General features: G+C 39.4%; 2 protein-coding genes across 2 annotated transcripts; one reads left to right on the top strand and one right to left on the bottom strand.

Moving 5' to 3' along the window:
• Positions 1–8,676: 8,676 nt before the first annotated feature.
• Positions 8,677–13,189, top strand: LOC124863258. The gene is made up of 3 exons (XM_047357568.1): positions 8,677–10,073; positions 10,165–10,281; positions 11,618–13,189. Exons 1-3 carry the CDS (start codon positions 9,457–9,459, stop codon positions 12,558–12,560), a joined length of 1,677 nt encoding a protein of 558 aa, XP_047213524.1. The 5' UTR covers positions 8,677–9,456; the 3' UTR covers positions 12,561–13,189.
• Positions 13,190–16,370: 3,181 nt separating this feature from the next.
• Positions 16,371–23,213, bottom strand: LOC124862429. The gene is made up of 4 exons (XM_047356326.1): positions 22,931–23,213; positions 20,821–21,414; positions 19,489–19,608; positions 16,371–18,456 (listed from the first exon to the last, which is right to left on the bottom strand). Exons 1-4 carry the CDS (start codon positions 22,942–22,944, stop codon positions 17,457–17,459), a joined length of 1,728 nt encoding a protein of 575 aa, XP_047212282.1. The 5' UTR covers positions 22,945–23,213; the 3' UTR covers positions 16,371–17,456.
• Between the last annotated feature and the right edge of the window lie 1,904 nt (positions 23,214–25,117).

The following is a 25,117-nucleotide window of genomic DNA, read 5'->3' as shown; positions in this document are numbered from 1 at the left end:
ACCATTTTCAACTTGATATTTTGAACTTGTTTCACCACCTATTTTTACTCTAATACTTCTATCAGTTAAGAATTTTTTTTATCCATCTATATATTTTACCCCTTATACCTATTTGTTTTATTTTAATCAACAGCCCTTCTTTCCATAACATGTCATAAGCTTTTTCCACATCTAAGAAAACTGCTATTAAATTCTCCTTATTAATCGGAGCCCGTCTAATTTCATGTTCCAGACATAATGCAGGATCTTTTGTACTTCTGCCTTTTCTAAATCCAAATTGATAACACTTAATCTTCTTCTTAGATTCTAAAAAATAAATTAATCTGTTATTTACCATTTTTTCCATAATTTTACCTATACATGATGTTAGAGTTATTGGTCTATAACTTTCAGCTGAATTAGGATCTTTACCAGGTTTACAAATAGGTATAATTATGGCTTCCTTCTATTTATCAGGTAATATCCCTTCCTCCCACACCTTATTATACAATTCTAATAATATTACTTTACTCACATCACTAAGATTGTTTAACATACTATAACTGATTTGATCACACCCCGGAGTTGATTTACTGGAATTCTTCAGTGCTTTATTTATTTAACTCTATTAAAGAAAACTTCATATTAAAAATCCTCATAATCTTCATCATTATGTAATAATTCAATATTTATCTGTAATGTTATTTCACGTCCTTTTTTTTCTTTATTATTTAGATTCTCTGTACTATGTATCTTTGCAAACACTTTTGCCAATAATTCAGGTTTATTTGTATTATCTATTATAATATTACCCTTATCTTTTATTACTGGGAAAAAATATTCTTTTGAATTTCCAGACATTTTTTTAATAGTATTCCAAACCCTGTCTAATGCAGTATTTTCCCCCAAAGACTCACAATATTTCCTCCAATAATCCCTTTTAGCATTTCTTATAGTTTTCCTAACTTCTGCCTGTTTCCTTTTATAATTTATTAGATTTTGGAAACAAATAATTTTCTTAAGTGTTTTAAAAGCCCTGTCCAGGGTGAACCCCGCCTCTCGCCCATAGACTGCTGGAGATAGGCACCAGCTCCCCCGAGACCCACTATAGAATAAGCGGTAGAAAATGACTGACTGACTGTTTTAAAAGCCTTAGTGTTTAATTGCTGTTGAACATTCTGGTGTCCACCAAGGAACTATCTTCTTTTTTTTAATACCACTACTTCTAGGAATGAATATTTTGGCTGTATTAATAATACATTTACTAATTTCTGAATTTAATTCATTTATCGGCTGACTTGTATCTATATTTTTCATTTTAACCTCACTCATCACTTTAAAATGATCCCAATTTGCTTTCCCAAATTTCCATCTCTCCTCAATTTCTACCTGGTCTTCTGAATCTATTCCCATCCTGACAAAAATTGGATAATGATTACTCCCCATTGTGCTTTCTTTACATACTCTCCAGCTGCAACTATCAGCAAAAGATTGAGGAACTAAGGTCAAATCAATAGCTGATTCTTTGCCTCTTACCAAGTCAACCTGAGTGCCTGCTCCATTATTTAATATTACCAATTCTTTATCTTCAATCATCTCTTCTAAAATTCCTCCACTATAATCATCTTGATCTCCCCATAAAGTGTTATGTGCATTGAAGTCCCCACACCAAACTATTTTCCCTCTCCAGTGTTCTAGGATAGTTTCAAGTTTTAACTTTATTAATTGTGTGTAAGGATTGTAATAATTTATTATTGTAATATTCCCATTATTTGTCCAAATTTCTACAGCAATAAGTTCTAAGTCTGTTATTATTTGGAGCTGAATAAATTTTATGTTTTCCTTTAAGAATATGGCACAACCTCCTCCATTCCCATTTATTCTATCGTTACGTAAGACTGAGTAACCATGAACACTAAACTGCAATGACGGCTTGAGCCATGTTTCTTGAATGCATATTATGTCTGGTTTTGTATTTAAATTATTAATGAAGCCCTTAAATTCCTGACCATTTGCTCTTAGACTACGAATGATCCATTGTAATATTAGAATTATGTAACAATTTGAGAAGCCTCAGCTTCAGATGATCCTTCCCCATGTCTAAGTTCATCATTAATTTTTTCCCATGATAAATCTTTGACATTAAAAAACTTTGTAGTTGCCTTTACAATGATTTTTATTTTCTCCATTTTAGTTCTTGCTTGTTCTGAGCAATTTATGATATATGCAAGAAAAGGAATACATTTTTCCAATGTAATATTACACTGATTATTGTCTTCCCCTCTTTTCCTATCAAAATTTGCTTTTGGATCATTATCACCATTTTTTACCTCTTTCACTGCTTCAGCATAAGTAATTCTCTTATCAGTTTTAACTTTCTGAATTTCAACTGCTTCTTTTTTTTACCATGCACCCTGCATATGCTGCAGTATGACTTCCTCCACAGTTACAACATTTAACTGGATTGTTTCCACACTCACCATAAGGATGTACCTTTTCGAACTTCATGTTTCTGAACGTCAACACAGATAGCTCAGATCGATGTTCCTCTTACAGCTTTATCAACACTCCCGCTTCTCAGAGATGCATTTGAAAGAGCCGCCCTCCCTTTATACCCACAGCACCCATGCTGGTGGTTAATTGGGTGTAACAGGTGTATTCAATCATGGAGAGCAGGGTTCGCTCATCCTGCTACAAAATCAAAATGCAGGAAACTCTCTTAGATGTGGGGCAAGGAAAATGCCTTGCAGCCTGGACCCTTCTAATGTCTGCAGCAAACAGGGGACACCTGAACAGCATAGAAATGTGCCAACTCCTCACTGACTGATCATGCAACAAATGCAAAATAAAACTCATTCAGGGTGCAACTAAGAAATAAAAGGGCTCTTGTTTAATTAACATTTTTGAAATGGCTGTTCCTGCTGCACCCTTCTTATGCTTCCCTGGGCAACTGCCCATTGTTGCCCATATTAAAAATGACCACTGATTACATTCAATCTTAGCATTTTTCATGAGATGCTATAACATAAAGACACTTTTCCAAATTTGCATAAAAATTAAATTCATCTCCCGCTCTCCCTCTTTTCTTCAGAAAAGAAATGAGATAATAATTTTAGCTGTGCTCTGAATGCCCTATTGCCAGCGAACCTGCCTTTTAAAGGAGACGTATCATGCAAAATTCACTTTTTAGCCTTAAATACATTTTGTTGTGTACTTGATGTTTGTAGGAGTCCAGAAAAGTAGAATTTAGTTTCTCCAGGTGTTGCGGAGATATCTTTTTATTCTAGGCGAGGTGTGAAGTGCCTCAGTAGGATTTAAAGAGACGGCACCAAAACGAGTTGCTCTCAGACGCACCTCAGAATAGGTAAAAGAGGAGCCTGTGGAGCTACAATAACAAGGAATTCAGACAAAGGTATTTATAGAGACCACAACTGAATGATTTAGAGGGGAAAAGGAAGAATTTAAAAGCATGATATGTCCTCTTTAATCAACCTTTAACATTGCACAGGCAACCCAAGATTCTGAGTCGTTGTAAAGTAAGTGAAGTTTATTTGTGGCCATAGCAACTACACAGTCAGGCTCCTTCAGGTTAACATAACATAGATCTAAAATGTTGTTATGCCTTGTAGGACAGTCCACATATTGTGTAAAACCTTCTAGATGAGAGTTTACATGAACATGGTTGAAGTCCACTGATAAAATTATCAGTGTATCCAAATGTGTTGACTGAAATGTGGAGGACTGTAGGCTCTACTCGTGGTGGAAAGTAATCAGCAATCCTGACAATGTGAGCAAACTTCTGTGGTAGATAGTACGGTCTTCAACTAACCACCAACACCTCCACATATCGACAACAGCTTTCATGCTTCATGGTGATGTGACCGAGATTACACCTTCTGTTGTTGACCAGCAAGGCAAGTCCACCGCCCTTATTGGGTTCCTTTAGTAGTGGAGTTAGCTCAGTGTGTTTAAAAAAAGATGGAACGCTACCTTGCCTTAGCGACCTGTTAATGATGACAACAATAAAACACTGCTGGTGAGACTCTCAGGAAAAACGGTAGGAGGTAGTAACTCTAAGGAGCATGATGAGGGTTTCATTGAGCCAATAAATATAGCCAAGTTGTAACTGTTGAAAAAGAATTAAATGACTCCAGGCAATCAGGACCATCAACATAAGGAAAGGAACCCAGGGAGATTTTAGATTTTAAGTTCATTACCTTATTCACAAAATAATTAGAAATGTTAAAAGAGATGTTTCATTAAAAAGATAAAAAAAACATAAAAATAACAGAATCATCAATAAAATATCTGTGCTTAATACAAACTTGAGAAAAATGATCAAGAGTAATGAAAACCAAGACCCAGGTGTGCCCTACAGTATGAGTTGGGCCAGATGCATGTTGAGCAAAGCTAAATGCGTCTCTGATGCTTAGAAACTCCTTGGTAGTACTATTTGACGAGTCTTTGGTATGAATATTAAGTCTCAAAGAATGATGATCCGGCCTAATTTAATAGTGGAACACAAAAATTACACAGAAAAGATGCACTAGACCCACGTAAGCAATAAATTGAAATACTATATATTGGTTGAACTCAATCAAATCTGATCAATATCATCTTTAAAGAGCTTTAAGAGCTTGAAGAGATTATGTAGCATAAAAATGTGTTTTTGAAAATTACAGCTATCCCACCTCCCCTGCAAGAAATCGTAGGTTTACAGAAGAATAAGCAGTCTCTGGGAAACAGCTCTAAAAGATGTGAGCCTTCCGATTTGGCAGTAACCCTGATTAGCTGTAAATGCAAAGCAACAGTTTGCCTTTTTATGTACATTTTAATTGTAATTTAGCAGTTTGCACATGCTCAAACAAAACCATGCGACGTTTAGATGATAGGGTCAGAATTTGGCGTCAACATGAAAGCATGGATCATCTTAGACCAGTTTCTTGAACATAACAATGAGTTCACTGGACTCAAATGATCTCCACAGTCACCAGATCTCAATCCAATAGAGCACCTTTAGGATGTGGTGGAATGGGAGATTCACATCATGGATGTGCAGCCGACAAATCTGCAGCATCTGTGTGATGCTATCATGTCAATATGGACCAAACTCTCTGAGGATTGTTTCCAGTACCTTGTTGAATCTATGCCACCAAGGATTAAGGCAGTTCTGAAGGCAAAAGGGGGTCCAACCTGGTACTTGCAAGGTGTACCTAATAAAGTGGCCGGTGAGTGTATATATCCATTCCACTGGATAAAAAAGCAATTTAAAAATTTGACATTGCTGAAAGTTTTTATACAAACAAAAGCAGCAGAAATGTCATAAAAGCAATTTTTATTTTAAGACAAATAGTCTAATGCCTAAACTAAATGTTTATTTAACTAGATAAGGTCAAAGTATCCTGGAGTGAAAAGAGTCTTTATAAATTAAATGTTGGAGCTATGAGGTTGGTTTTCATTACAACTGTGTCCAACTAGGAGAATTACCATCCTTGGAAAAATCACTACAATTAAATTAAAAGGATATCATACCAGTGAGTAAGTTAACTTATTTGCCATGTTAACAGAAAGTCTTAATTACGCTACCATTAAAACTGTTTTGCAGTTGGCTGAACAATACAAAGTCCAGAAACCATTCCTAATAGATAACAAGCTTATAATGCAAGTGTTCTGACTGACATATTGTTTATGTTTGGGTTGGTGGGTAAGTCAGAACTGCTTAATCTTTGTTCTGTTTCATCCCCTCCTGACTGCCAGTGGCAGTAAACAAAGTGGATGTCTCTTTCTGCTCCGCACAGGTCGAGATTTAATGTCAACAAAGTCACGTCAGGTGTAGCCTACCTGAAAGCTTCGTCTATAAATAGCACCTGGGAGGCTACATTTGTTTCTTTGATCTTCTCGCTGTCGACCTTGCTTGCTTCGCAGGTTGATTGTGCCGTATGTCAGTGTTTCTGATCTTATTGGTTTTCTGCAGGTCTAAGAGAAGTAACTGTATGTTTCCATGATTTTTGGCGTCATCCTGCCTGTTGCATTATTGTTAAAGTGCACTTTGTAACTCTCTAAAGCTGTGGTTGGTGTTCTGATTTTCTGCTCTTTTGTTTGGTTGTTATACGAGGTGCATGGAGCATCGGCGATGGAAAGTGCATCTGCTTCCAATGCTGACGCGGCTTGCTGGCTTGCACTTTTTTTCTCCGGCGGGGAAGAGTGGATAGCCGGTAATGTTAGAGCACCATGCATTGCCCATTATGGTTTTCTCTGGCAGAGCTGAGGTCTTCCCTGGGAATGGAGGCCCTTGTGAATGCCTGGCTGGGCGTTCTCCTGTACAGGTCCTTCTCAAAATATTAGCATATTGTGATAAAGTTAATTATTTTCCATAATGTAATGATGAAAATTTAACATTGATATATTTTAGATTCATTGCACACTAACTGAAATATTTCAGGTCTTTTATTGTCTTAATACGGATGATTTTGGCATACAGCTCATGGAAACCCAAAATTCCTATCTCACAAAATTAGCATATTTCATCCAACCAATAAAAGAAAAGTGTTTTTAATACAAAAAACGTCAACCTTCAAATAATCATGTACAGTTATGAACTCAATACTTGGTCAGGAATCCTTTGGCAGAAATGACTGCTTCAATGCGGCGTGGCATGGAGGCAATCAGCCTGTGGCACTGCTGAGGTCTTATGGAGGCCCAGGATGCTTCGATAGCGGCCTTTAGCTCATCCAGAGTGTTGGGTCTTGAGTCTCTCAACGTTCTCTTCACAATATCCCACAGATTCTCTATGGGGTTCAGGTCAGGAGAGTTGGCAGGCCAATTGAGCACAGTGATACCATGGTCAGTAAACCATTTTACCAGTGGTTTTGGCACTGTGAGCAGGTGCCAGGTCGTGCTGAAAAATGAAATCTTCATCTCCATAAAGCTTTTCAGCAGATGGAAGCATGAAGTGCTCCAAAATCTCCTGATAGCTAGCTGCATTGACCCTGCCCTTGATAAAACACAGTGGACCAACACCAGCAGCTGACATGGCACCCCAGACCATCACTGATTGTGGGTACTTGACACTGGACTTCTGGCATTTTGGCATTTCCTTCTCCCCAGTCTTCCTCCAGACTCTGGCACCTTGATTTCCGAATGACATGCAGAATTTGCTTTCATCCGAAAAAAGTACTTTGGACCACTGAGCAACAGTCCAGTGCTGCTTCTCTGTAGCCCAGGTCAGGCGCTTCTGCCGCTGTTTCTGGTTCGAAAGTGGCTTGACCTGGGGAATGCGGCAGCTGTAGCCCATTTCCTGCACACGCCTGTGCACGGTGGCTCTGGATGTTTCTACTCCAGACTCAGTCCACTACTTCCGCAGGTCCCCCAAGGTCTGGAATCGGCCCTTCTCCACAATCTTCCTCAGGGTCCGGTCACCTCTTCTCGTTGTGCAGCGTTTTCTGCCACACTTTTTCCTTCCCACAGACTTCCCACTGAGGTGCCTTGATACAGCACTCTGGGAACAGCCTATTCGTTCAGAAATTTCTTTCTGTGTCTTACCCTCTTGCTTGAGGGTGTCAATAGTGGCCTTCTGGACAGCAGTCAGGTCGGCAGTCTTACCCATGATTGGGGTTTTGAGTGATGAACCAGGCTGGGAGTTTTAAAGGCCTCAGGAATCTTTTGCAGGTGTTTAGAGTTAACTCGTTGATTCAGATGATTAGGTTCATAGCTCGTTTAGAGACCCTTTTAATGATATGCTAATTTTGTGAGATAGGAATTTTGGGTTTTTATGAGCTGTATGCCAAAATCATCCGTATTAAGACAATAAAAGACCTGAAATATTTCAGTTAGTGTGCAATGAATCTAAAATATATGAATGTTAAATTTTCATCATTACATTATGGAAAATGATGAACTTTATCACAATATGCTAATATTTTGAGAAGGACCGGTATGTTTTACTCTCTACTGCCCACTCTCCACCGGGTAAGCCTGTCGACTCTGAGAGTTCTGCGAGTGGCTTCTGAGTGGCCCGTGAGGGGTTTACAATGCTCCTTTGACTGTTGGACAGGGAGCCATGGCGGCTTCTGCTGAGAGGGGACCCGTTGTCCCATATAGACGGGAAGGTGTGGCATCCATCCCCGGGCCATCTTCAGCTCACAGTGTGGCTGCTGGAGGGGGCCCCTAATGGGTCTGAAGCCCTCAATCCACCAGACTCTACAAAATGCCATGGCTCCTTCTACGTTAAAGGCTTATGTTTATTGTTAGCACCACTTTGCAGCATGGTGCTGTGACAGGACCCGTTTTCTTGTTCCCTGGAGGACATTCTGAGGTACCGCCAATGTCATTTTGAGCGTCGACTTGGATACAATCTCAATCATTGTCATGTTGATGGCAGACAAGTTGGAGCTGCCACAGTTTCTCCGAGGGGCAAGAAAGCTGCGTCCTACCCAGCAGAGACCAGCAGCCGCATGGATACCTCCATTGGTGTTGAGGGTTTTGAATGGAACATCCTTTGAACCAATCTGTGCAGCCCCACTGAAAGTGGTATCTCTAAAACTGCCTGTATAAGCGGGTTATTAAGCTCCACGGTCTTGCTATTAGCCCTACCTGCCTGCCAGATTATTCTGGGGTGAACCTGTGGCCAAATATCGCTTTCCTTCCTAAGGTTCTGTCCCCAGGCTTTGTGAACACGGCCAATAAGTTCAGAGCATATTGTCCTCCCTCGTTCCAGTCCGAGGAGCAGAGGTTGGCAAACTTGCTGTGCCCAGTCCAAGCACTGCAGCTGTCATTGCAGCTACAGCTTTCGTTCGGCAGCCAGACCAGCTGTTTCTATGTCACAGTACGAAGAAAAGGGGGCAGGCACTCTCTAAACACAAGCTGTTGCACTGGGTGGTTGATGCTATAGATCTGTGGTTGCTGCTGCTCCCTCAGGTGTCCTTTGCCATTCTACCAGAAGTGTGACTACATCCTAGGCGGTGATGAGGGGTGTGCTGCTGGGGGACATCCTGGACAACTCTGCGCACATTTCTATCGCCTTGACGTTGGCCGTGAGTCTACCCTGCCTCAGAGGTCTTGTCTTTGGCTTCTACCTCCTGAGCGATAGGTGGATACCCGGTCCCTTGTGACATTGCTGGCATAACTCACCTACTTTGTTTACTGTCAGTGACAGTCAGAAAGGAATGAGACAGAATGGAAGTTATGTTCTAACTATAGTTCTGTGATTTCCTGGGTGAATTCCAGTCACATTGTTCACTCGGAACTTCTCCTCAGTGAGAAAATACCAGGAGACCAAACGCTGCCTCCCAGGTGCTATTTCTAGACGCATGACCCAGGTAGGCTATATGTCACGTATGTGACTTTGTTTACATTGAATCTCAACCTAAGTGGAGCGCAAGGAGACGTATCCACTAAGTTTACTGCTACTGGCGATCATCAAGGAATTCACAGAACTATAGTTACAATGTAACGTCCGTTTTGCATATTTGTTTTTGCATGCAAAAATTTATTGACAGTTTTCTGTCCTACAGGTGGAAACTACAGCGGGCCTTGTGTCAGTATGTCACCAATACTCTCACTTACATGTCAACTGTGAAAGATTTTTATGAGATGTTCTCTGAATGGATGGACTGCAGAGAGATAGAGGTAGTGAAAATGGAAAGTATCAAAGAAATGGCTGACAAAATTGACCCCACTTTCACCAAGTCAGAGGGAAAATGGGCAGCTTTTTGCAAGTTCATGAAGAGCAACTTCCAGATGAAGGCAGAGAGCAAACTTGCAGAACTAGAAAACGAGCTGACTAAGGTGTTGGAAGAAACACTGAAAGGTCTGAAGAAACTCAGCATCTTCTTGGATGCAGTGGAGAAGCTGGCTGTCACTTCACTGCATGTATTCACTGAGAACCTAATTTTGCATCTACCTGAGAACATCAGCTTTGATGATGTTCAAGCTGTGATTAGCACTGCACAACAGATCTGCCCTTTCCTCCTGGAGTTTAAAAGAGATGCAAAGTCCTTTTTCCTTCCTAAACTTCACAATGTGGAGGTGCTTATATACCAATTGCAAAATTACATAGAGACCACCAACACAATACGTGTGATTCGTGCCGAAAGGTAAATTTATAAATATATTATTCAGCATAGAAAACAAATTGTGCTGTGGTTTTAAATAAAAAAAGTAATAAAAACCCCAAATCTTTCACAGCTTCAATTTTAACATTTGCTTGAAAATTGCTGAGGAAATTGCAGTGGATTGTGATGATTTGTGTGAAAATGACATGCCAGAGATGATTGATCATATTAAGCAACTGGACAGAATCAGGTAAGTTTTACATATTTAATTTAATATATTCATATTTTTTAGTAGTATTTTGTGTTGAGGGGCTGCACGGTTGCACAGTTGGTAGCACTGTTCCATGCAGCAAGGAGGTCCCGGGTTTGACTCCCGGCCAGGGGTCTTTTTGCATGTTCTCCCTGCGCATGCGTGGGTTCTCTCCGGGTACTCCAGCTTCCTCCCACAGTCCAGAAACACGACTGTTAGGTTAATTGGTCTCTTTAAATTGCCCTTAGATATGGATGGGTGTGTGCATGGTTGTTTGTCCTGTGTGTCTCTGTGTTGCCCTACGATAGACTGGTGACCTGTCCAGGGTATACCCCACCGTTGGCCCGTAGACCAGCTAAATATGCACCAACACCCCTGCGACCCTGTACAGAAGAAGCAGATATCGAAAATTGATGAATGGATGGATTTCATGTAACAGTTTTAAATTAAATTGGCAGCTTCTTAGTATTTTTCCAATAAAAGATATAAGTACGCAACCTGATGACATTCCTCTACAGAATTTGCCACCTAATGGGAGTGGAGGGGTTTGAGTGCCATTAGGAGAAGAGAGGCTTTGGTTTTCGTCTTTTGTTCCTTGCAGGGTCTTCCATGGCCAACTGGTCTCAAGAAAGTAGAGCAAACCTTAGATCTTGATGAAGGTAAACTACAGCAAATGGCAAACATCATCTGGTGTGGAGGCCAGGGAACTGTACTGGAGCCAGGCTACTGGGACCAGGCCAAGGGGTGGGGTTGCCCACAAAGCATGTGGTGGTTGTGCCTTGGCTCCTGGTCCTCTTGGCTGAGCCTGAAAAAGAAACGATAAGCCCTCACAATGATGGCCAGCCACCTCAAAGCGGTTTTAAACATCAAGAGTGAAAGACCTGATTCCTGTTTGTGCTTATGTGCCTAAGAACTGTTCATAGTAACAGTTTAAGGGTGCCATGTGGGAAAAAGCCCCTGAATTTGAACAACATCTGATTTCTGTGTTGAATGATGGCTGTTGGGGTGGTTGTGGCTCAATGAGAAGACTTGCTGTCTTGCAATTAGAACATTTTGGGTTAGATTCCAGATTCTACCAATCTACCAATCTGTATATTAGTGTGTAAATGTGTGCGTTGAGATGACAGAGGACTCCATCTGTATGCGTTTGCTTAGCAAAAATAGGCCTTTTGCCAAAACATTTTTCCTGTTTTTCTGTACGCTAAATGTTTTAAATAATCTTGGTTGTTATTATGAACTTTCCTAAATGAATTTTAGTTACAAACTTTTGTATACCATTTTTACTCTTTTTTTATTTCATATAAAATTTTACATAAAATTGAAATTTCTTCCACAGGATGGATGAGCACTTTCGGATGACGTTCCTGTTCCAAAATGTCTCCCCAGCTCATTTCTTCAATACGTTTGATGAAAAACTGCCTACAATGCTAAAGTTTCTTGATGAGCTGGAGCAGTGTGCTGTTAAATCAGACAGGATGAACAAAGGGGCAAAGATCTCCAGTGTGACAGGCAGCTCAGTGGGAGCAGCTGGAGGTGTTCTTTCCATTGTTGGTTTGGCATTAATTCCAGTTACAGCAGGAGTGTCTTTAGGGCTGACAATTGCCGGTGTGTCGATGGGGGTAACAAGTGGGGTCAACAGTTTGATAACCAGCTTAACAGAGGTTGCAGTTAATACTACTAATCAGAAACAGGCAAATGGAGTTTTTCAGAGTTTCATGACGGATTTCCAAAAGATCCAGGATTGTCTCAATGAGGTGATAAAACAACCAACAGTCAGTTTGAACCCCCGTAAGATAGATGTGGTGGTGGGAGTAGGCAGGAATGCCCAAAAAGTAGGTACCATAGGAAAGGGTATTGATTCCATCATTGATGCTGTTTCTGCTTTTAAGGCTTTAAAAGCTGAGGAAGTGGTTGCAAGTGCAGGCAAAGCTGTACTACAAGATGGAAAAGCTTTACGTAACGCAGCTACGGTGGCCTCAGATGTTCCTGATATTGGCCAGGCAGCACTTAAAGGGCCTCTGGCTCTCACCAAGGGGGCTAGAGGTGGTTTCATTGCACTTAATGCCCTCTTCATTGGCATGGATATCTTCTTTATTGCCAAAGACAGCATGAGTTTGGCCAAAGGCAGTGAGACTAAAGTCTCAAAGTTCCTCAGAGACAGAGTTGCATTATTCGGCTCACAGATAGAGTCATGGGAGAAGATTAGCAGCTCTTTGTGTCAAAGCAAACTGACTGAAGAAGAAAACAGAAATATCCTCAAAAAGCCCTTTTATCCATAGCAACTGTTAAAGAGAATAAAAGTGGAAGATTAGTCCAGTAGACAATGAAAAACAGGAAATCTGCCATAATTACACTCACTGAAAGACTTTTTTTTCCTAACTGAAATACATTAGTACACAAAATTAATCAGTTTGAAATTATTTTTAGCATGATTCAATGTGTGACTTCTTGTATTAATATGTGTTAATTGATTAATGATTTAATGATGTAACTGTAAGGGGTCAAATGTTTTTAAGAATCTGCTGGTTTGCTGTAAATATGAGACTGTTTAAAATAATCTGAACATGTATTTCCAGATGTGCATCCTCAAAGAATTTGATTAACTTTTATATTTTATGTCTTATTTTATAATTTTGTAATTTTTTTTCTTGTTTTTGTTTTCACTGTCTGGAACATTTTACAGTTTTTGGTGTTTTTAAGTTGCTTTGCACACAGCTTTGGCTGTGTTTACACAAATGGCAAAAAAAACCTGGCAAGGTTGTGTGGCAAAGGCTTTATGCTTTTCCTCGGGATGTTTTTGTTCAAGTCTTTCATATAACTTTTAAACCAAATAGAGAAATCTGTGTCTCTTCTGCATTCTTACGCCATTGTAAAGCACATTTTAAATTACAGTACAATTGCAATTTGACTTTCAATATTCTGTATTTATTTACTGCTGCTGGAATTCCTTAAAACTTTATATTTCAATGGTTTCCACTAGATTAAGATATCTTTTATAAATAAACCATCCTGGTGTTTGTTTGACAGATGCTGCAACCAAACAAATTAAGCAGCATTGGTTTACTGGACATATTAAGACTAAACAATCAAAATGACATTTCTAAACAAGCTCAAAAATAGCAAACCGCGACTGTCAATATTTTCAAATGTAAAGAAAAATAAGCCAGAAGCTCCTTATAAGAAGCAGACTTGGCAACTGTACTTCTGATGAATATACTTTAAAAAGAAGGTGAAGACATTTTTTTCCACTATGCTTTTATCTAGACTTTATTATGGTTTTGTGTGTCTGTTTCTTGTTTTGTGCTCTGTTGTCAATTTATTTGATTCTTAGTAACATTTGTCTGTGAAAGGTGCAATATAGATACCCTTTTACTCACGTACTTAACTTACTTCTTCAAAGACCTCACAGTTTATTAAAATCTTTGTAGGTTTTTTGCTGAATTTGTACAACTTCTACAGTAAATAGAATGTTTAAGGCAATAATAAATTGGCATTTTGACTTTTTAAAAGAATATTTAAGGATTACTGAAAGTGCGCTAAATTGACCAAACTTAAACTAATGATTATTTTTTTATTATCACAATGCTGGACGGCAGAGAAAAATTTTTTTTTTTTGCAGAGATTCTGCATAACAAAAGAACCACATGCTTCTTTGCTGACATTGTTCTATGCATAGAAAAGTAGAGAAACAACACAAGAGATGCAGGGTGCATGTTGCAGCAATGTGTGGAGCATATGTTGGCAAACCAGAAAGAGTACCTCAGAAGCCAGGCCCAGGTACACCCTTATTGTTTGGTGTAAGATATCAAGTATTATCAAGTCAAAATCTGTGTCAAAGTCCAAATTAAGGGCCAAGTCTTTTGTTATTTTATCAAGTCAAGTCTAGGGTCATTAGATTTGTGACTCAAATCCAGTCCAGGTCACATGACTGGAGTTATCATCACTTACATCAGTATTTGGAAATGAGTACATTTTAATAGGCAACAAACTGAAGTGAAAGCTTTGTTCCATTAATATCAATATAACATCTAAAATCCATGTTCACAGAACATCAAGACATCTTTAATTTGGGCAAATCTTAGATATTTAGGTTATTATGGGGTTAGGATTGTGTCATGGACTTGCGAATGCAGACAGACTATTATGAGCGCTCATATTCTGATCTAACAATAATTTGCGGTGTGTACTATGACATTTCTCACACTCACTCAAGCTGCCTCCAGAACAACAGCTGCAAACTGACAGACATACAGGGCAAACATTTCCTACAGCATGCAGCAGATTACTGACAGCATTGTTCTTTGTGGGCAGGAAGACTGGTGTTTATTTGCACTCTGTGGTCAGATTGTTATCTATCTTTTTGAGGACCCACTCTTACTAAAGTGTAGAGTTTAACCTTTTATATAAAAGTCAAATCTAACAACGTAGGATCAGTGCAATAACCATCCAAACTGAAGGTTTATGCTGTGTTGTGGCTGCACAGATGAGGAATATAACCCACAGGATCATGCTTCCAATGATGAGACACTCTGTTGCTGCTTACATTTTCTTGAACTGTTTATGGAGTTAGAATCACGCCTACCTAAGGGTACATTTATGAGTTGAAATGGGCAATATGGACAATGTTTTTTTGTATTGAATGGTATAGATTTATTTTTTTAAAAACAGCTATTAACTAAAAACACAATTCTCTTTTTCAAATTTTGGATTTCATGTAAACAAATAATAGTTATGTTACCCCCCAATCTGAACCTAAGTGGTGTATTGTTCTTGAACTTCTGTGTGAGGCACAGGTTATTCATAGCAAACACCATGCTCAAGCACAAGGTGACTCATAAGTGTGCTTAGTATCAGACCATCTTAGGCCAATGGTTAATGATCGTATCATCAGACCGGCAGATTTATAACTTGGACACTAGACCAAAGAGAGGGGTAGAGCTGTCAACCGATCAGTTTGCCACCCTGACCTTCTACCAGCTTGGGGATCTTGAGTAAAAATGTGATCTACACCAATACAGTGTTGAAGGTCAGCAGACAGAGGTAATGTGTGAGGCATCTTCTGACCTACTGAGCTGGTAGATTTTAAGGAAAAGCCTGATACAATCCCTCAGCTCAAAATACCACAATTTATACATTTGATGCCAATCATTCTGATCATTCCTTATGCCTGGTTACCTTTTGTCAGTAAGTGTTTTTATTTATGCATTCATTCTTGTCCAAATTATAATTTATACAAGATTAAAACTTTAATTACATATTTGCAAATGTTGAATTTGCAAAGTGGCATATATACAGAGGATATCAAGTCTACAATCTCTACCCAGCAGTTCTACAAAGCCTGCAGATTTTCTTTTTAATTTAGCTCTGAACTCTGGCCAGTCCAAATCTTTAATTTTCCTTCCATTAAGCCATTACCATGTTGATTTGAACGGATGATCAGACTCCCCATGGTGCTGAATAAATAAAAACTCTCTTCATCTTTAAAAGGACAGACCCAAGAATTAATCCCTGAGGTACAGAGAGAGAGATGAACATTTAAAGATAACGCAGCACCCAGTCTAACTCTAAAAATTCTGTCCCTCAAATAAGATTCAAACCATTGCAACGCGGATCCCATAATCCCAACATCACGCTCAACGCAAGTAAAAAAGATACTATGTTCTACCATATTAAAAGCAACAGAGGTCTAAAAACACTAAGACAATAGCACAAAAACATGAGTTTCACCTGAAGAAAAGTAAGGCCAGGACATGATGCTGCCATGTTGATTTTAATTGAACTTTTCACTTGGAGTAATGGCCCTAATTATTGGTGACTGTGCCATGGTGTTTATATAGAATAAGATGCATGTATTTCTCCTTTACCTTTATATAATTAGATCTCTTTAATCCACTGGAAGTTCTCTGTAAATGGAGGGTTTAACTAAAGAATGCAATGTCTGCAGCTGAACCTTTTTTACCATTTAATCAGTCTCTAAAGTATTACGTCATATTACTGAGACGTGGTTATAGCAGCTTTTGTTTCCCCTCTAACAGATTTTTTGGTTTTTCACATGAATTGTTTGGGATTTATGGCACATCATACGTGGAAACATTTTCAAAGTATTTATTGGCATTTAAAAAATGGCATTTTAACTAAGCCACTCATCTTCGCCTTAACATTACATCAAGAATATTATTAGACAGTGTCCATCCTTACAGCTCATATAGCCATTTTCATAGAGATATATTGAATTTCAACACATTTATTGAAATTAGGCTTTTTTTGATCTCAAGAAGAGATGCACCAAACAATATGTACAAAATATTATTATGCAAGAAAAAGAGAACACTGAAAAAACATTTTATTTTCAGCATAAAACACAGGACAAGCAGTGATTTAATACCCTGCAACAGGACAGTGGTGACGACTAGCAGCATCACAATGCAATCCAATAAAAATAAAGTCTGTTGGTCTGCATTAACATCTATCCATCCATCGTCCATGATGGCGAGAGGCGGGTTATGCCCTGGAGAGCTCACCAGTCCATCACAGAGCAACACAGACACACAGAACAAACAAACTTTCACACAAGCACTCACACCTAGGGGGCAATATAGAGACCAATTAACCTAATGGTCATGTTTTATGGGAGGAAGTCAGAGTACCCGGAGAGAACCCACGCACACACAGGAAGTACATGGAACAAGGACCCCAGGGTGGGATTCGAACCCAGGACACTCTTACTGCAAGGCAACAGTGCCATCACCGTGCAGCCCCTTTGCATTAACAGTGTTCTCATATTTTAAAACCATACATCAGTGCTTCCGAAGAATTAATGAACTGATGCTGCACGATTACTTTCCAATACAGATTGATTATATTAGTGCTTTTATTTTAAATTTATTATGATGTAAAATCTACAGAACAAAATGAATGCTGAAAACAAAACAAATTCCTTGTATGTCCAAAAACGTACTTGGCAATAAAGCTTTTCTGAATCTGATTCTGATTCTGAAACAGGTTTAATAAAATAGTTCATAATTCAGTCAAGAAAGCATATATAACATAAAAAACAATATACATTTATTTACAACCAGCTGTAAAAGATTGAAGCTACATTTACTGATTTTAGAGAGTTGATTTTTCATCTGAAAATGTCAGTAGTTATATGAGGCACGCCATGTTAAACTGTATCACACAGTCTGTTTTTCATCCACCTCATCAAACTGAACTTTTTCTCCCATCTCAACATCGGGATAAAAAGGTGTTTCGAGCACAGCTTCGTTTTTCCCAGATGTCAGCAGGCCATCATTCAGAGCGTCGTGGATCTTCTTCCATGAATCCATTTCTGAGCTCCACAGAACAGCTCTGGCTCTGATGAACTGCGACACCTCTGACTCGCTGCCTTTGGCCAGACTGATGCTGTCCTTGCAGATGAAGAAGATATCCATGCCGAGAAAAAGAGCGTTGACTGCGATCATTCCGGCTCTGACTGATTTGGACGCAGCAACAGATCCTTTAACGGCTGCCTGACCAACATCTGGGATGTCTGAGGCTAACCTGGGAATGTTACGCAGCGCATTTCCTTCCTGAGCCGCCACTTTACCAACATTTGAAACAACCTCTTCAGCTTTTAATAGTTTGGCAGCAGAAGCTAGATCAACAATTGAATCAATGCTTTTCCCAACTGCCCCAAATTTACAAATAACTTTGGTGACTCCCAGAGCCACATTAGTCTCACTTGTCTCGGTTTTGGAGATTGTTTTTTGCGTCACCTCTTCCAGGCAAGCTTGCAGCTTCATCACGTCCTCCATGAAGCTTTGGAGGACTTCGCTGGCTTTCCTTTGGTGTGTACGATTAACTCCCACCTCTGTGGCGGTGGTGACAATGCTATTGACTCCGCTGGTCACGCCCATCCCGATTCCAGTCATGGTCAGGACTAGAGAGGCTCCTGCTGTGACTGGCATTAACGCAAACCCAACAATGGAGAGCACACCTCCGACTGCTCCCACTGAGCTGCCCACCACACTGGAGATCTTTGCTCCTTTGTTCATGCTGTCTAGCTGAACAGCATTCACCTCCAGCTCGTTTAGGAAGTCCGACATCCTCGGCTGACTCTCGCTAAATTCCTTTATGAAGTCATGATACGAATCCTCCTGAAACAGGAACACCATTCGAAAGTTTGGATCCATCCTGAAAGGACGAAATGAAGACAGAAAGACGGAATACATTTCAGATAAAAAATTGAATAATTAAGACATGTCACTGAAAAAAATAGGTGTAAAATTCTTTAGAGATATTTATCCAAGATTTGATTTGATTTCCTTCCCTTTATAAGTTTATTTTATAGGCTTATTAATAATATATGTCCCTGGTTGGGCTTATGATTACATAAACAGGTTTACAAACATAGTTAATGAATTACACTAATTAGCACCCCACAGTAGAAACAAAAAAACAATACAATGAAATTAAATAATAAACAGATGCAACCATTTTTGATTTTATAGTTGTTCCTCTTTTACAATCTTCTTTAGATTTGATATAAAGTTATGCCATTCAGAGTTCATTTTAATGAAAATGGTAAGAAGGTCCTTAGATCAGCTCTCCAGAGAAGTTTTTTTTCATAAAATCCACTAACAATTCCCACTGGATGCACCACGAGTTACTGAACCAGTACTTCTAAGAGGGACCAAAAGGTCACTGAACAACCAAGAAGCCTTACCATATCAGAAAATAAAAATGAGTTTGAGATTTGAAAATTTTATAAAAATAGTGAACCAATTTCTGCCACTTAGGAAGTGATTGAAAGCCTTCAGACCACTCAAGAAGCTTCCACTAACCAGTTTTGTCCTGTTTGTATACCTATCCGTAGTACCATGAGTTTAGTATAAAAAAGAAGACAAAAACAGCAGAAAAGTTTCAGATCTACATACAATTTCCAACAGTATCTAATGGTCTTGTCTTTAGGAAATGGAGGGAATCAGCTCATGCAGTTTCAGAACCAAGCACACGAGGAACCAACACAGGTTGCATCATATGTTCTTGTTTATTTTTATCAGAACTCTGATACTGCTTACGTTCCATAACTTTAGGAGCCTCTTTTAAGTCTGAATGATGATAGAAAATGACAGAAAAAGCAGCTAAAGCCCTAATAAAACCTCCATAGAAACCCTGGAGAACCATTGACCTTATCCAGTCTATAAATTAAATGTTATAACATACCTGATTTGATCGAGCTGATTTATGTGATCAACCATCCTCTGAACATCATTTTCAGATAAATCCACGTCAAGGTTCAGCACAGCTTCATTGATCATCTCTGAGGAAAGGTCACTGAGGCAGCTGTTAAAGACACAGTCACTCTTTTACAGGATATTGTAGTTCTGTACATCAAATACCTCAGTGCCTTACAAAAGTGTTCATACCCCTGCCCCCCCCCCCCCACACACAATAAAACCACCAGCGTCAATTTATTTCCTCGGTGCTCTATGAGATAGTACATAATTGTGAAGTGGTAGGAAAATTATTCATTGTTTTCACATGTTTTCACAAATAAAAATGTGAAAACTGCAACATGTATTTATATTCATATTCATTTAGTTTGATACCTCTAAATAAAGTCCAACACAAACAGTTGTTGTCAGAAGTCACCAAATTAGTAAACAGAGTGTAATTTAATCCCAGACAGGTCAAGGATGAAAGTTGTGAAGACATTTAAGCAAGATTAGGTTATAAATTAATTCCTCACCCTTTAACATCTCACCATCTCATCACCTGAAAAGGTCAGGCAAGGACACCATGGTAACTCTGGAGGAGCTGGAGATATCCCAGTTGACAGTACAACTATTAGTTGTGCACTACACAACTAATGAAGGTGGGTGTCTTGCAGAAACATGATACATCACCCTGAACACACCACCCACACTATTAAAAGTGGAGGTGGCAGCATCATGCTGTGGGGATGCTTCTCTTCAGCAGGGACAGTGAAGCTCGTCAGAGTTAATGGGAAAAAAGGGGGGGTGCAAAATATGTGGGAATCCTGGAAGATCTGAGACGATGTGGAGATTTAACTTTCACCAGGACAACAATGCTAAACATACAGCCAGATCTACAATGGAGTAGTTTAGATCAAAGCATGTTAAATTGTCAGAATGGCCTAGTTAAAGTCCAGGCCTGAATCCGATTGAGAAGAAGAATTAAAAAGTATATTCACTGATGCTCTCCGTCCAATTGGATTAAGTTTCAGCTATTTTGCAAAAAAGAATAGGCAAAAGTTTCATCTTACAATTGTGCAGACCTGGTAGATACATACCTTAAAGACTTGTTAGTTCTACTAAGCAATGACTTGGTGGGGCTAAATACAAATGCACACCAAAGATGTTTATTTGTTAAAAGATCTTAAAGCCATGTATAATTTCTCTTTGCACTTCACAATTATGCACTACTTTGTGTTGGTCTGTCATGGTAAATCCCAATATAACGCATGGACGTTTCTGGTTGTGGAATAGTATAAGGGGTATAAACACACTGTATTATCTTCATTTGTGATGTTACCTTTTCTCCATCTTCTCGCAGATTTTTTTGGTGGTCTGAATGTATCTGTCCAGTTGATATGCCAGCACATCCACATTCTGAAGTTTAGGCAGGAAGAAGGAGCTTGCGTCTCTTTTAAACACCAGGAGGAGAGGGCAGATGAGACGTGCAGCAGTGATGACAGCCTGAACATGGTCAGAGTTGATGTCTTCTGGCAGGTGTAACACCTGGCTTACTGTGAACACGTGCAACGAGGTGACTGCCAGCTTCTCCACTGCATCCAGGAAGCAGTCCAGCTTCTCCAGACCATCTAGCGTGTCCTTCAACACTTCAGCCAGCTCACTGTCCAGCTCTGCTAACTTGCGGTCTGCTGTCATTCCAGTGAACTTGTTCTTCAAATATTCGCCAAACGCCCTCCTTTTGTTGTCTGACTGAGTGACATGGCTGAAATTTAGATCAATTTTGTCAGCCCTTTCTTTGATGTCTGTCATCATGTCAAATTCTTTTTTCCTCCACAGCTTCCATTTAGAGAACATCTCACAGAACCCCCTCACCAGCTGCATGTAGGTGAGTGTATCTGTGATGTAGTGGCACAAAGCCTCGTGTAGTTCCTTCCTGTGAAACAAAGCACCATTTATATAGGAAGTTTAACAGCAGAAATAAAGAATACCTTGTTAAGACAATACAATCTGACATTTCGAAAGATGTTTTTTGCGTTTTAGTCTTTGTCCTTTACTAAATCATCCTGCAGGTTTAGTCACATAAAAGCATTGCTGGGGTACATCTGGATTAAATTTGGAATAAAACTGAAAGACACAAGCAGCAAATCTGACAGAATGTACAGACACAACAATGACAGAGATTCAGACGATCCAAAAACTCCTGATGTGAGAAGTAATACGCAATGAAAGACACCATTGTTCAAGCAATGAAAGACACCATTGTTCAAGCAATGAAAGACACCATTGTTCAAGCAACATTTTGTGAATGTGTAAAGACTGTTGTCATTTCTCCAGTTGTAAAACCTTTCATCTCAGTCACTTAGGCGAGGCTGTGTTGACCATAACACTGAAGCCACTACCCCATAGAGACTGTGCCAACAGATCCTCAGGAGCTGCTGTCTTTACCTTATTCTCATCTGAACACTCAGATAGGCTCTATAGGAAATCTGGATACTGATACTTTCCATCACTGGTGACGTGGTGAAAGGCAGAGTATCAAAGAGACAGATATTACATGTTAGAGACACATCAATAACTTCCAAAACTACAGTATTTGGAGCAATCAGTGTCTAGCTGCCTCTAAACCATTACAGAGCAGCAGCCTTTAGCAAAAATCCAACAAATGCTCGCCACCATCTTTTAACTTCCCTGTCCTGACTGAGCCTTTTTCTGCTCCTGAGATCTACAAACAGATAATATGCAAAACACGTGTGGCAGGTCCACTTAAAATATGTAGGACTTCTACAGTTTCAACAACAGCATGGTTATCTTTTTTATGATTTCTTTACTAAATCCACACAAATACTTCTTTTATCGTGACCTATTTAGGCACAGAAACCTTAAAGGCATCGATGCATTGACAAAAATACACATATGACCAAAACTTCAAAACTATGGTCTACAAATCACCGTGAAACTCCTAAAACAGCAAAACAGGCAAACAACTCTATCCGTTCAGGTTCGTTACATTACAGAAGCAGCAGACGCCTCTTCAGTAAACCGAAATGTCTCATTTAAGAGTTAAACAATTTGCATTAGTCGAACTCAGTTTCAGGAACTGACCACTAGACGTCCCTAAGACTCACTGAATTGTGCATGGATCAAGGTTTGTCCCACAATAAACCAAAACTCCACCATTCCTACATTTACTTCACTCTTTTAATACAGACAAGTGACGCTTTTCTTTATCCTGAAGAAAAACTGATTTAAGGAATTTTAGAGACTTTAAATTAGCAATAACAGCCGAGTTTACAAGACAAGCTGCATAAAAATAAATAACCTATTGCATGTTTGTATGTAAAAGTTTGAAAACTCGACGCAGTCGCGCCGCAAGGTTTTATTCAGCTTGTTTCAGGTGCTGAGTTCAGTTTATCGGATCGCTTTTCTGAGCAGGAAAACAAAGATTTTACCTTGCCGCAGACATCTTTCTCAGAGCGCTCCTCACTTCCTTCAGAATCAGACCGTTTCCTGTACGAATAGAACAAGAACTGTGAGCCGACAGAAGGCTTCATGCAGAGGTCTAATAAAAAGGGTCGGATTGACAACGTTCACAAAGTTTTTGGGTTGGCCGCATCTGGGTTCGGTTTCGTTTTATATTCCTCCACATCAGCAGGTTGAACCGCACCCTCCCATGTTAACCCGTTCAGAACTCCGCAATCTGCTGACCCGTGTTTGTTTTGCGGTTCAAGTGCGGAGTTGTCAGTCTAATACAAACAGTCGAAACTCCAACAACCAATCAGACCAACTCAGCTAATTGCGTCAACCAATCACAGACAAGTGTTCCTTTAATATTATCTTTAAACAGATTTTTTTTGTTCCGTTCACCAGAATCTAGTTTATCATTATGATTATAATCCACAGCATTGTTTCTGAAAGGTTCATGCAGCAGCGCTTATTATGGTGAAGTTTAGGCTCGGGATGCAGCATGCTTCGATAACTTTCTGGCTGCGCCCCATTTGTCAGCCGACGGGCGGAGTGGCGCATCGGGTGAGCGGAGTCTACAGGAGTTCACTATTTTACAATGTTTAGTTAAATTAGTAGTCATTCGCGTTGTCAGCGGGTTAAGAAATAATAAGACGCTAAGTTGTTCTGACAGGTCGATTTTTAACATGATCATGCACCCCATTAAGGCAAACTCCGCCCTCTATTTTGGCATCACGTTTTTTCCAGGTCATCCGCCAGCTGACAGTTAAAGGGCACACATCATAATTTGCAAACCTTTTCAGTTCTGAACCCCATACTTTACTTTTCAAAGTTCTAAATGGGAAAAACAAGAGAACATGCTGTACAGTAAGGCAGGTGTTTGTTGATCCTCAAAAGCCAGAAAAGGGCTACTTGAAAATAGTCTCCATAACAACCATTAGATATGATTTGCATGCCAACAGGTTGTTTAGGATGCATGCCTGTAACACGTTTTTCTGTTCTACAAGCAGAAATACAAAAATATTGAATCTGACAAACAGTACTGGGACTTAACTGGAACCATCTGCTTCTGGCAGATGGGACCAAGGCTGATCTTTTCAGCAACAAACAGTCCACATGGGCCTGACATCAAAATTAATGAATTCCTGGAAAAGCATCTTGTTCCCAATGTTAGGTATGGTGGAGGATCTGTGATACTGTGGGGCCGGTTCTCTCCCAAAAGTCCTGGGATTTTTTTTAGCGTGCATAGCATCATTAATAAAAAATTGAAAAAAGCAGGGAATTCTAAAAATAGTTCTGGTGGACCCGACCAGTAAACCAAAAATGTGTCACAGTTGGCTCTTTCTTTAGACACAAAATCAATCTTTTGCCATGGCCATCACAATCCCCAGACCTACATCTTATAGAAAACCTGTGGGTTGAGCTAAAGTGAACAGTTCATCAGACAGGACCCAGAATTCTGGATGAGAGATCACACAAAGAGGAACAATTAAAGATCCATTTATCTGTTTCCTTCAAACATCTGAAATGTTACAAGAAGAAACTATCTTCCTTTTTGCTTTAGTAGGTTAAACAAACTATAAATGCTAGGGGTGCCAACGAGCGTGGCACTACTGCTACTACTTATGCTAAAGTATTCCTCTGCACATGAACCATGACTTGTGGTTCTGCCAGTCTACAGACAGAAAACAACTGCAGATGACGACAAAAGCGAAGACAATGTGTGTCCTTTCTGCTGGGATAGAGGATGACTGTGTGAGCAGAAAAATACAAGGGAAGATCTGTTGGTTAGAGAGACAACAATTCATGGTGGATTAAGCTGACATCAAGATAGGTAGGTAGGTAGGTAGGTAGGTAGGTAGGTAGGTAGGTAGGTAGGTAGGTAGGTAGGTAGGTAGGTAGGTAGGTAGGTAGGTAGGTAGGTAGGTAGGTAGGTAGATAGATAGATAGATAGATAGATAGATAGATAGATAGATAGATAGATAGATAGATAGATAGATAGATAGATAGATAGATAGATAGATAGATAGATAGATAGATAGATAGATAGATAGATAGATAGATAGATAGATAGATAGATAGATAGATAGATAGATAGATAGATAGATAGATAGATAGATAGATAGATAGATAGATAGATAGATAGATAGATAGATAGATAGATAGATAGATAG

The sequence above is a fragment of the Girardinichthys multiradiatus genome, chromosome X (assembly GCF_021462225.1).
Source record: "Girardinichthys multiradiatus isolate DD_20200921_A chromosome X, DD_fGirMul_XY1, whole genome shotgun sequence".
In the NCBI taxonomy this organism is placed as follows: domain Eukaryota; kingdom Metazoa; phylum Chordata; class Actinopteri; order Cyprinodontiformes; family Goodeidae; genus Girardinichthys; species Girardinichthys multiradiatus.
Note: the sequence above shows the minus strand (reverse complement) of the source record. Positions and strands in the feature narration are given on the sequence as shown.

Bases quoted from the DNA above. Each gene is read 5' to 3' on its own strand.
- LOC124863258 (XM_047357568.1), top strand. From the start codon at position 9,457: ATGCAAAAATTTATTGACAGTTTTCTGTCCTACAGGTGGAAACTACAG. The intron at 10,074-10,164 runs GTAAATTTATAA...AATCTTTCACAG, and splicing joins CGTGTGATTCGTGCCGAAAG to CTTCAATTTTAACATTTGCT. The intron at 10,282-11,617 runs GTAAGTTTTACA...TTTCTTCCACAG, and splicing joins AAGCAACTGGACAGAATCAG to GATGGATGAGCACTTTCGGA.
- LOC124862429 (XM_047356326.1), bottom strand. The intron at 19,609-20,820 runs GTAACATCACAA...TGTCTTTAACAG, and splicing joins TGCGAGAAGATGGAGAAAAG to CTGCCTCAGTGACCTTTCCT. The intron at 18,457-19,488 runs GTATGTTATAAC...TCGTCCTTTCAG, and splicing joins AATCAGCTCGATCAAATCAG to GATGGATCCAAACTTTCGAA.